Genomic DNA, 12,457 nt, shown 5'->3' on the forward strand with positions numbered 1-12,457 from the left:
AGGGCTGCTAGGCCTTGCCCTCTGGTGGGGAAGTCATTTGAAAAAGCTGATCCAAATTCTGTCTAGATTGAGGTTCTGGATTCCAGAGGATGTCTTAAAAGTTAATGTGGCTACTCTGAATTCATTCTGAAGCAAAATTGTATGCAGGTCAACTCAGCCCTATTTAGAATCTGTATATCCTGCACATTTTGTATTTTATGGTGAAAAAATGTTGTTGGTGTCAGTGGACCTGTTGACTGCAGTATCAAGTTATGACATCTGCATGTGAAAACCCATCATAAATGAAACACCAGTCACGGTCCTTTTTACTATTTGACAAATACTAGTACTTTTTAGTAAAAACAGTACCTCTGTTGCAGTAAGTCATTTTTCTCATGTGTGAAACAATCTTTTAATGTGTGATAAATCTTAGACATGCCCAGTGTAGTGTAATGTACAGAGTGATGGACTAGGACTCAGGAGAAAAGAGTTTGAATCCTCACTGGCCAAGGAAACTCACTGGGGGGAGTGGGACTTGTAAACCTATCTCACTTACCTTGAAAGAGCTATTAAGATCACTATAAGTTGGTTCTGACTTAATAGCACAGAGCACACACAAGTCTTAGACTGTAGCTCATTCATTCCCTTGGTTAATAAACAAACATGATTTATGTGTGTATGTTTTCAAGATGAAATATATATGAGGATAATATAGCTAAATGTGGCCTTATTATCCTTACATATTTCTCACCCTCTTATCTCTTATGTTATCCCTCGTATACCAGCCTTTTAATTAGTTGAAGCAGCTTTAGCAACATAAAGATTTTGTCAGGGTTTTTTTTTTATTCAAGGTGGTTCTTAGTTTTTGCCAAACAAACAAAAAAGCTCAAAGTGTAGTACAGTAGTGAATATAGGATAGGTATGAGTGACTTATGCAGTAGAGTTAGAATATTTTGTGGTAACCAGGTGCCTCTGCACAAAATGGTTTACAATGCGGTTGCTTTCAAGTTTCTATAGAAAAATGACTTCATTTATATACTTGCATATAAGTATATTATGTGTCATCAAGACATATCCAAATTAGAGCAACCTTAATAGGGTTTTCAAGCAATTTGAGATATTTAAGGAGTGGTTTTACTAGTGCCCACCACCATCATGGGTTTCCACGCTCAACAAGGATTTGAACAAGGTCTTCTGAGTTCATCACTTTATCCATTATATCACACTGGCATCATTCATTCCTTCCTTCCTTCCTTCCTTCCTTCCTTCCTTCCTTCCTTCCTTCCTTCCTTCCTTCCTTCCTTCCTTCCTTCCTTCCTTCCTTTGATTTTTATACTGCCCCATTAGTGCACAAACTGTTCTGGGAAGTTTACAGATTAAACATAAAAATTCCACAGACCCGACATAACAATTATAGATTCTTCAAAGTAGTTCATTTAAAGACCTGCTGGAATGTTTGTTAACCATCTGGTAATAAGTAGAGTAGTCATGTCTCCTGTTTTATCAATCAACAGTTCTTTGCTCAGTTTTCTGACATTGCCAATCAATAGTCAGCATTTGAGCATATGAAATTTGGCTAAGTTCTTGAAGATTTTTATTTTATTTTATATTTGAAGTCTTGTGTCAATATATTCCAACAATAGTACTGCTTTGGGCTTTTAATGGCTTGTTAGTCCTGGCCTTAATACTCACTGCTGCTGAGTATTATGAGGGGGAGGGACACCTCCCTAGCCTACATTTTGACAGTATCCATGAGGACATTAACATTTCCTCTCATTTGTTAATTATAAGATCAGTAATATAGCAATTTAATGTCAGCTGCACTGTTTCTCTTAAAAGCAAATGTTTTGCAAGGTGTCATGCACTTTTTCACATCTTTTTAAAACTGAGAGCAAGTATTAAGGTTTTAAGAGCTGCTTGGGGACCCCCTCCCAGTATGTGTTAATTTTTGGTATATTCTCTTAAATAGGATTGTTAGCTTATGCACATGAGTTCCTGTCAGGAGCAATGGTACAGAAAAGAAGCTTTTAGCATCTTTTAATCCTGTCACCCTTTTGTCATACTGATTTACACAGTGATTTACATACATTATCCTGAGAGTTTAAATAGTCAGAAGAAGTGTGATTGCATTTAATTTTAGCTGGTGTCTTTTGGCACCGCCTTAATATGAATGATGTTTGGGACTAGCACATTTCACATGAATAAATCTGTCTTGCCTGTTTTGGTCAGGGGAGTGGGAGTGGAAAAGGGCTGGAGTTGTGACTGGTTTCCAGCTTTGCTTTAAACAAGAACAAATGGAAGCACTGTTGTTGTTAAGTGCCATCAAGTTGTGGTAACCCTATGAATTAATTACCTCTAAAATGTTCTGCACAAGGCTTTGCTTTCCTTTATTGAGTGAATCAATCTCATATATGATCTTTCTCTTTTCCTACTATCTTCAGATTTTCCTAGCATTACCATAGATTAGTATACAGTAGTATAGAAGTGTTCTCAGTCTTGGGTAACCCAGATGTTCTTGGACTGGAATTCCCAGAAGCCTTCACCACCAGCTGTGTTGGCCAGGAGGAACCACTGCTATAGAGTCATAGTATTGGAAGGGATCCCAAGGCTCATTGAGTCCAACCCCCTGCTGAAGCAGTAATTTCACATCTAAAGTTTTCCTGACAGTGACTGTCTAACCACCATTTAGATACATTGAGTATAGGAGAGTTTATCACCTTGTGAGGCAAACCATTCTACTGCTGAACAGCTCTTATTTTGGAGAAGAGCTTCCCAGTATTTAGGCAAAACTTCATTTCTTGTAATTTAAATCCTTTACTTCTGGTCCTACTTTCTGGAGCTACAGTAAATAAGCTTGTTCCACCTTCCATACGAGAAGCCTTCAAGTCTTTGAAGATGGACTCTCAGGCCTCCCTCTTCTTCTCTAGGCTAAACATACTCAGTTTCCTCATCCATTCCTCATAGGGGTTGGTTTTCCAGATCTTTTACCCTCCTGGTCACTCTCCTTTGGACACATTCCAGCTTGTCAATACTCTCTGCAAACTGTGATGCCCAGAACTGGACACAGTCTTACAGATTCAGGGAATTGATGTAGAAATGTAATTTGGATTCTAGCCTTTTGGAAATACTCTTTCACAGACAGGAGCATGAATTCATTTTTGCATCTTCATAGAAGCAGGAAAAAGTGAGCAGTTTATGATGAATACTTCATTTTCAATGCCCTAAATACATATTGTAGGATATCTGCTTTTCAGTTGCCATTTGTTACTAGTACAGTGGGATAGTCCAAAAATAAAGTGAGCCACATTTTTTAAATATTTCTGGAAATTTTTGACTTTTCATTGGATTTGTTCACCTGACCTTTTGTTTTTGTTTTCTTTTTTGCAGGTTATTTCCAAGATTTGTTAAACAAGTCAGAGAAGACCCTTTATGACACATTTCCTAGTATGTATGGAGACCTTTACATCCAGAACATAAAGCTTTTCAAAGACTTATATAGCGAGCTGCGGCGCTATTACCGGGGTTCCAACATCAACCTAGAAGAGGCCCTCACTGAATTTTGGACTCGCCTGCTAGAGCGGCTCTTCAAGTTGATGAATCCTCAGTACCACCTTCCTGATGAGTATGTGGACTGCATGTTGAAGCACTCGGAACAGCACAAACCATTTGGAGAGGTTCCAAGAGACCTGAAGCTTAAAGCCACAAGGGCCTTCATTGCAGTCCGATCCTTTGTGCAGGGCCTGGGTGTGGGCAATGATGTTGTCCGAAAGGTATCTCAGGTAGGTCATTAGCTAGAGTTCATAAGTGATCACCCTTCCTGAGAAATTTTCATGTGTCTTTACTCTTAATTACTACAATGACAATGATTTTTAACATACTCAGATGGATAGATCATCTTCCATTTTATAAGCAGCTTGGTAACCCAGCCTGAGAACCTGTGATATAGTGCTGGCTATGGATGGATGGATGGATGGATGGATGGATGGATGGATGGATGGATGGATGGATGGATGGATGGATGGATGGATGGATGGATGGATGGAAAGAGGTGTCTCTAGCTTTGAAGGTACCCTCAGTTATATGCTCTCATTTAGTTAGCTTCCTTCTATAAAGTAGCTTCATTCAGATTTCTAAAGGGGCTCCCCTTGTAGCTGAATAGAAAAATGGGTGCTTTCTATAGGCACACAGAGTAGGTACATACTCCTGTTTCCTCCTCCCCCCCCCCCACTGTACACTAAAAACAAGGCAAAATCTATTGTGCTGTCTGCAAAAGAATGGGCAGATAGCCATCACCTTGGTATGTTTAAGTGATTTAAAGTAGGCCAAGAAGCTGCCCAGAGATGCTATATGCTTATTTGAAACTCTGATAGAAAATGACAATAAATTATAATAAGCAGAGTGTCCATCCAGATACCTTTGGAAGCTCAAAAGCATAGCGTGAAGATGGAATTAACATGCTTTAAGAATTATGGCTGGATAATTGTTCTGGGTTTTTCGGGCTCTTTGGCCATGTTCTGAAGGTTGTTCTTCCTAATGTTTCGCAAGTCTCTGTGGCCGGCATCTTCAGAGGACAGCACTCTGCTGTCCTCTGAAGATGCGGGCCACAGAGACTGGCGAAACGTTAGGAGGAACAACCTTCAGAACACGGCCAAAGAGCCCGAAAAACCCACAACAACCATTAGATCCCGGCCGTGAAAGCCTTCGCGAATACAATTATGGCTGACTTTTATAAGATTCTTTCTGAGTAAAATAGCTGCCTGAGAACCTTGTGATGTGGCAGCTGTTGCAGCATGGCTTCTTCCCTGGTTGATCAGTGATGCTGGAGACTAGAATTCACATGGGAGGAGCTGTGACAGCTGGTACCCATTGGGCTTGGCGGGGAAGATGGCGCAGCAACCGATGACAGGTGGAGCAAAAAGGATACAATCCGGTACTACTGTTTTCTTTTCCCTTCCTATACATTGTCACAGTCTGCTGGGAGTTCAGCAGAAAGGAAACACAGGCACATCCTGACCCTCCATTTTTGGAAAATGTGAGTGATTTGGCTAAGCATAACCCAAGGCTGAGTATCCCCCTTCATGCCAGTGGACCAACCACCACTGGGGAAGAGCACAGACTACAGGGGTAGTGATGATGGGGGGATGAAAAGGGGCTGCTCTCATTTTGGATTCTCCTGTGTGGTCTATGTATTCTCACATTTTATTTAGTGCTGTAAGGAAAGCAACACCTCAAAATGGCTTCCCCACTGTTAAAATATTTTGGGAGATATAGATTTTAGGCCCTTGAGTGTTTCCAGTTTTTCTATAAAATGGTACTTTTGTGGACTGAAGCTTTCATGCCCACTGGATGAGTCCTCCAGAGAGGATGAGCTGGAACATCACCACCCCTTTCCCAACTTGACATGGATGAGAAATAGCCCTGAGGCTCTTCAAGGTCCAGTAAGCTGAATGCTGGATAAAGGTGGTTGTGTGTCAGATGAAGAGGTTCAACCTCCTCTCAGCCCACAAGTACACCAGGGAATGAAGGTGTAACTTTGGCCAAAAGCCTCCTGGTAAATTGCTCAGCTTCAGGGGAGATGGTAGAGAAAGCTCTTCCTTCCAAGGAGACCAATAGGCCGCACCAAATTGTGGAGCTCCACTACCAGTTGGCCAATGCCTGCTGCTAAGCTTTTGATGGGGCTCCACCAGCCTAGCTATAAAAACACCAGCTTGGGATTCTGGCTTGTCAGGGGAAATATCTCTTTTAGCGCCGAATCATGCTTACAGGGTGGGTGTCCTGACTCAAATAGCTTGACTAAATTTTTTGCACTCCCTGTTTGTTCGCTATTGCTGCTGGAGTGACTGGACTCTCAGTTGTTCTTGCACTTTAGTTTTGAATCTTGCATACTTAGTTTGTCTGACTGTCTGGTAGGACTCTGTTTGTTAGATCTCTGCTTTCTGTCTTGACCCTGATCCATACTCCCCTGGTTGGATTAGCTTATGCTGCCTGGAAACAAGAAAACTCCCCATATAGCATGGTTAGTGATTACACTAGCATAAGTTTCTAGAGTTATTTTTAAAAAAGTAACTTTTTTCAGCTCTGTGAAAATACATCATATTCTTTTTCATTAGACACATCCATACAAAATAAAATAAAATAAAGTAAACTGGTTTGCCCAACCAGCAGTAAAAGTCCATACTGTAAATTAAAGGCTATTCTTTTGCTGGTTTGTCTCCTTGTGGTAACTTATGCCATTTCTCAACATAAATGTCAAACACTTCGCTGTGCTGTGCCATTTGTTGCTTATTCTGTAGAGCACAGGTGCAAGGATTGGGTTAAAGGAAACAGTGGGAGGTAGGCTAATATCACTTACATAGTTCATGCCACGAAACCAATTGGCATTGAAGACAAATCAGGGTGTAACTAAACTGTGAATGCTTCAATTGTAATAGCAATTGATCTCATCCAACAGAAGTGTTGGAAGAAAAGAGTGTTCTTTGATGGTCTACGTTTAGACTCAAGAAAGAGAAACATTCCCATAGTCATAGCGGCCAAAGCTTTGCTATATAAATGTGGTTTTATTAAGTCATTCACGAAGGAGCAGAGCTCTTGTACATCTCATTAGCACCATGTTCTCGTGACCCATCAAGATGGTTATTTTCTTTTTTTTAAAAAGATACCCCTCCGAAAAAATGACATAATTCAGATGAGAATTCTCAAAGCCCTTTTCATTTCTTCCTCCCCTCCCACCTTTAGCATTTTGCACTAATTTGCATTATGGTGTTACTCATTTTTTAGCCAATTTAATTAGACTTTTTCCTTCTCCCATTTCCCTTTTGTTCCCTGAAAAAGAAGACCCAGAGTAAAATGCATCACTGTTTAATCCAGGCATGTACTCCAGGGCTCCCACATACAACATCCCTCAACATGGCAGTTTCTTATAGGTGCAGAAATTAACTTGCGTGTTTTGCACGTTCTTCATTTTGATGGAAGCAGGATAATCTATTGCTTCTAAGCATAAGAGCAAGGACAGATTGTAGACCAAGATTGGTGGCACTCCCCCACCCGTTTTGGGTGGGCAGTCTCTCCACTGCAGTCCACAAGCCTCCTTGAGGAAGGAGAAAATCTGATCAAGAGCTTCTAGTGAGGTTCTCTTTTCCTAAAATAAAGCTGATGCCTAAGGCCAACAAGTTAATTTGTATTTTTGATCCATGCTTCTGTTTCTGCCTGCAAAGAAGTTTCTATTAACCTGTTCTGCACCTCCTTAGTATATCTATGATGATCCTCAGCCTGTAAATTTGATGCAAACAAAGAAAAGGGGGTGTATTCTATTCCTAATAGGTCCTTTGAGAGAGCCAGTAAGTAATTAGAAATCTGGAGCATGCAGCTTGCCACATGTCAAGCAGGACATCTGCCTCCACATTTTGGCAAGTCAACGTTCTGGATAGCTCAGTGGTTTAGGCATCTGACTGCAGAGCCAGAGGTTGTGAACTCAGTTCCCTACTATGCTTCCTTGACAGGGAGTAGACATGATGATACATAGGGTCCTTTTCAGTTCAACAGTTCTGAATTATTATTATTATTATTATTATTATTATTATTATTATTATTATTATTATTATTATTATTATTAGTAGTAGTAGTAGTAGTAGTAGTAGTAGTAGTAGTAGTTGTTGTTGTTGTTGTTGTTGTTGTTGTTGTTGTTCCTTGCCACCACCTGCCAGGCTGCGTTGTAACATTTCATCCATCTCCCTTTTCAATTTGCACTTCAATAAGCCCTGTTTGTATTATAGGAGCTGTGTGGTGACAGAAAGGCATGTGTGCAGGCTCTGCTGGGAGAGAATGAGCTGGAAGCTGCCTAATGAATTGCATATTAGAGTAGACCCAGCCACACAATTGTACCTCCAACCCCAAGGTCATCCTTGCTGAAAGGAAGTCATAGTACTAGATTTTGAATGTTCATAATTGAGCCTGAAAGTCTTACTGATCATTGGGTATATCTTCCCCCCCAAGAATATCATGCTGTTCACTGGTATCATGAAGACAGGCCTGAGTATATCTGTGGGGAATGGCCAGCAGGTTCCCCGTTTAGAATAGTTCAGATTCTGCAACTCAAATGTTTTCTGCTTTTTCCCAACAAAGCAGTTTGTATTACCTAGAGGATGACATACTTTTCTATATCTTCTTGTATCTACTTTCACGGTAGCAAAATTAAATAAAATAGGGCATTGCTATGAAGGACTCTGTGAATAGATTCACGTCAGCCCTCTTGTTCCACATAATGTTTTTTTTTTGTATCAGACCACCTGTAGTAGGATTGATGTGGAAACAGGCTAAGTGAAACAGCATGCATAACCTTCCATAGCCTACATTCTTTTAGATATTTGAGAGATAATGTGATAATTTTCTCTTGGTCTTCTGGGTGTGTTGATCTCTGGATAACAAAATCTCCTTCATGATTGTATCTCTTTATTAGGTCTGAAGAATGAGAAGAACCTTATATTCTTCAGTTATCAATATAACTCAGATAAAATATGTATTGCTGTGATGAACTTCACTCTACCTAGGGTAGAAGTGAACTATTCAGAGACCAGACTTCTGTTTGAAGATAACAGACATTTTCTTCAGTGCTCTGTGCTTTGAGAAAAAGCTCACATTCTGATGCATAATCAACAGGCTTCACGTGCTTATGCATTCATAGATTCCCCCCCCCCCAGTCATCACATTTGTAGTTTTAACAGTCTCCATATGATGATACTCTGAGTTTTGCCCATTTCCTCCTTCCTGGTTATCTTTTCATTTCTGTCTGTAGGTACCACTCTCTAAGGCTTTTGTTTTTGTTTCCAGTGACAGATGATTATTCAAGGACAGGTTTGCATAAAATAAAATATGTAATTAGGTAGTGATTAGGGGTGGTTCAAAGTACTGTATTTTTTTTTCAGAGAAAAAGGGGGAGTTATAGGGAGACAATTGCAATAAAGACTTTTCATTTTTATTTCTGCATGGCTGTTCACAGATGCAGTTTTTCCCACTGCTTCTCTGGCACAATTTGATCTTCTACCTCTCTGTATGAACCTAGACATTCAGAGATCACATAGTGAACAGCATAATTATATAACCAATCAGAATTTTATACTGCTGGTTGGTAGACAAAGCCTTTCTTCCAGCAGTACATAGAGAAACCATGCAGGTTGGCCTAGATTGGCTGCTTAGTGGCAGTGGGGAGGGAAATATGCCTCTCTTCTTGTACCGCTAAGAATTTCTTGAGTCAGTTGGGTAACCAGTAAAGACCCACTAAGGCAAATGAGTGAAGATCAAGAAATCATAAAACACATAAAATGTGGAATGCTGAGAGAAATGAAAAGTGCAGGTAGTTAAAAGTGATCATTCAAAGTACTGTAGAATGAATGGGAGAAACCTTTTTCAAGGGAAAAACCTTAGACTATTGTAGATGCAACACATCATCACTGTTCAGAGCGGTTACATCTGAAGTCAAAATAACTATTATGAAATCCATAGGCTAGTAGGAAAGGAACAAAAAGAAAAGAAGTATCTCTCTTCCCCCCCCCCACAGGGAGCTCAAGGTGGCTCCCCCCCCCCTCCATAACCTAGATTAGCTGACAGAGAATGGCCTACTAAGTCCCATAACTATTAGGAGATGTGAATGTAAAGTTTATTAATTTTAGTCCAGCACTTCTGCCAAAAATCAGTGGTTTTCAACCTTGGGTAACCCAGGTATTCTTGGACCACAGCTCCCAGAAATCCTGGCCAGCATAGCTGGCGGTGAAGATTTCTGGGAGTTGCAGTCCAAGAACACAAGTGTTACCCAAGGTTGGAAACCACTGCCCTACATGAGACTGGCTGACTTAAGAAACAAACACAAGTTTAAATAATTGGTTTGGTTTGATGGTGAGATCAGCTTCAAGTTGTATGAAGCAAAGGGAAACTTCTGTCTCCTCGTTATTTCTCTTCTCTGTTGTTGTTATGTACTGTCAAGTTGCTCCTGTCTTATGATGACCCCATGAATGAGTGATCTCCAATAATCCATCTCATATTTGGCCTTCCTCTTTTCCTGCTGCCTTCAACCTTTCCCAGTCTTTTCCAGAGAATCTTGTCTCCTCACGATGTGCCCAAAACACAGTAGCCTCAGTTCCACCATTTTTGTCACCAGAGGGAGTTTGATTTAGGACCCAATTGTTTGTCTTCCTGGGAGTCCAGGGTATCCACAAAGCTCCCCTTCAGCACCACATTTGAAACAAATAATTTTGTCAGGTTTTTTTTTTTTTACTGTCCAGCTTTCACACCCATATATGGTGCTAAGGACTACACTAGTGTACAGAATATGTACAGGTAGTCCAAGACTACCTATATGTAAATCCATTTATTCAACAGGATCAGGGTTAGAGTGAAGATGTAATATGTGTTTTATGCCAGCAAGTTGGAACTTATAGGGATCCTAAGAAGGCTTTCAAGGTAAGTGAGATATTCATTCTCCCTGTGTGTTTCCATGGCCACGTGGGGATCCAAACCCTGTTGTCCAGAGTCCTAATCCATCACTCTGTACACTACACTACACTGGACTTGTCTAAGACTTATCCACGACTCTGTCCCCTACACCACACTGGGAATTTCCTAAAGATTTAATATACATTTAGAGAATACCAGTCATCCCTCACCCAACCCCATAAGGCCAATTTACAGATAACCAGAGCATGTACTTCTACTGGTGGGCATCATGGGTGTGTTGGTGGCAGTGCTTTGGTTGGGGGGGGGAGCTGTTTTTGGTCCAGTTTTGAAACACTGGCAAGGATAGTAGTGCCTCAGTAGCAGTAGGTTTATTGGGATATTGTTTGTCCTAACTGCTTTATGATTGCTTGCTTGGAGCATTTTTAGAAATTGTTTTGTCTTTTTTTTGCATCTTTCTGACCTGTTTGTAACAACAACATAACATACTAATCACACATCCCACAATAACTTTCTTCCATGATTGGAGTAAGGATAATGGCACCCGCATGCTGAGAAGTAACCAGTAATAAAGCTAGTTCCTTTTAATATGTAATTTCTGAACCCTGCAATGAATCATCATCAGCATGTCAGTAGAAGGCTTTGTCTCTGTAGTCTTTCTTTAGCTCAATGTAATGGGATAGCCTTCAAAACAGAAGTAATCTGCAGCTGAAATGTAGTGTAGAAAAAGAAATACAATACACATTTCAGTTCATTCGTCTCTTGCCATAAAACTTACATGTTTTCTTATTTCGTGGTAGTCCTCTGTTTATGTATTTCATAAACTGGCAAGGGAAATATAGCCAGGTACAAACACAGCAGCTCCACTGACCAACTCCATGACCATTTCCCCCACCCTGCTCAGAGAATGGACTTCTGCACCTGGGGGCTTTTTTTGCCCATTTATTGCCCAAGAAAATCAGTGCATTGGTAAATTATCTACACGCTGTCTCTCAAGAGCAGCCATTTTCATGTAGTTGTTCAAGACACTACTTTTTATATATGACAAGGATTTGTCATATTGAAAGGAAAAGTTTTACTGCCAATTTTGTTCAAATTTTGAACATTTGCTTTAAATTACAAGAGAGTGAAAGAGAGTTCTGAAAGGGTGTTTCTAAAACAACACCTCTTTTCAGCATAATTGACGTGAATAATGCAGTGTGAAGGTGCGGAGAAGAATAAGAAAAACAAATGCCACTTTAAATACAAAGGATTATTATACATTCTTGTTTTGCTATCATACTATCTCCAGGTGCACTTATTTTTTGTGGAAGACCTGCTAGCTTTTTCTTCTTCTTTCTTGTTGAAGGCCTGTCAGACAGCAAATCTTGACATATTAAGCCCAAAGTGTGACCATACTATGAGTGTTGTAAGTTTTAAAATTCTGCTGTGATGATGTTTCTAAATGTCTTGGATTCCAGCTCAGTGTAGAACAGGGCCAAGCACGTTGCTGCTGCTGCTCTGTTGAACATTAAAATTGTACCTTATCTTTCTCTCACTGACACTGCCCCCCACAACTCCAGAATAGCCACAAAGGAATACTGAGTACATCTCTCAGTACAGCTCATAACTGTTCAATAATGGGTGGTGACAGCCTTCTTGAAATGTCAGTGTTTATAGTTAACTAGATGCAACACCGAGAGGTGTGCTTGGTCTGTTGCCTTGGTCCCTGAAATCAACATCTAGCTTTATTAAAACAGTGTATCCTCCTTCATCTTGCCTTTGTGTACTGCTGTGTATATGACCCCTTTCCTGACAGAGCATGAATTCAATTCTCTGATTTTGATTTTGCAAAGTTTACAGAAGGTTGAAGTGATTTGAAAGGGAGAAAAAGCATCCTTGAATCATTAAGTGCTTCTGACTCATCTCTATTTTAGTGGAAGGTTGTTTTCATAATTCTGAACCCTGAATTGACAATCTATGTGCCTAGTATAAACATGCCTATAATGAATTTCATTACAGTGGATTTGATCCAGATTTAGCAGGCATAGATCCA

At 40.2% G+C, this 12,457-nt stretch overlaps 1 protein-coding gene across 1 annotated transcript in view; it reads left to right on the forward strand.

The window, feature by feature from the left end:
* Window positions 1–12,457, forward strand: part of GPC1 (glypican 1) — a 251,897-nt gene that overhangs the window by 211,411 nt on the left and 28,029 nt on the right. Inside the window, exon 3 of the mRNA XM_020786409.3 lies at window positions 3,367–3,758. Coding sequence (XP_020642068.3) covers window positions 3,367–3,758 — 392 coding nt within the window. The remainder of the gene's footprint in view (window positions 1–3,366; window positions 3,759–12,457) is intronic.

The sequence above is a fragment of the Pogona vitticeps genome, chromosome 3, assembly GCF_051106095.1.
Source record: "Pogona vitticeps strain Pit_001003342236 chromosome 3, PviZW2.1, whole genome shotgun sequence".
Classification (NCBI taxonomy): domain Eukaryota; kingdom Metazoa; phylum Chordata; class Lepidosauria; order Squamata; family Agamidae; genus Pogona; species Pogona vitticeps.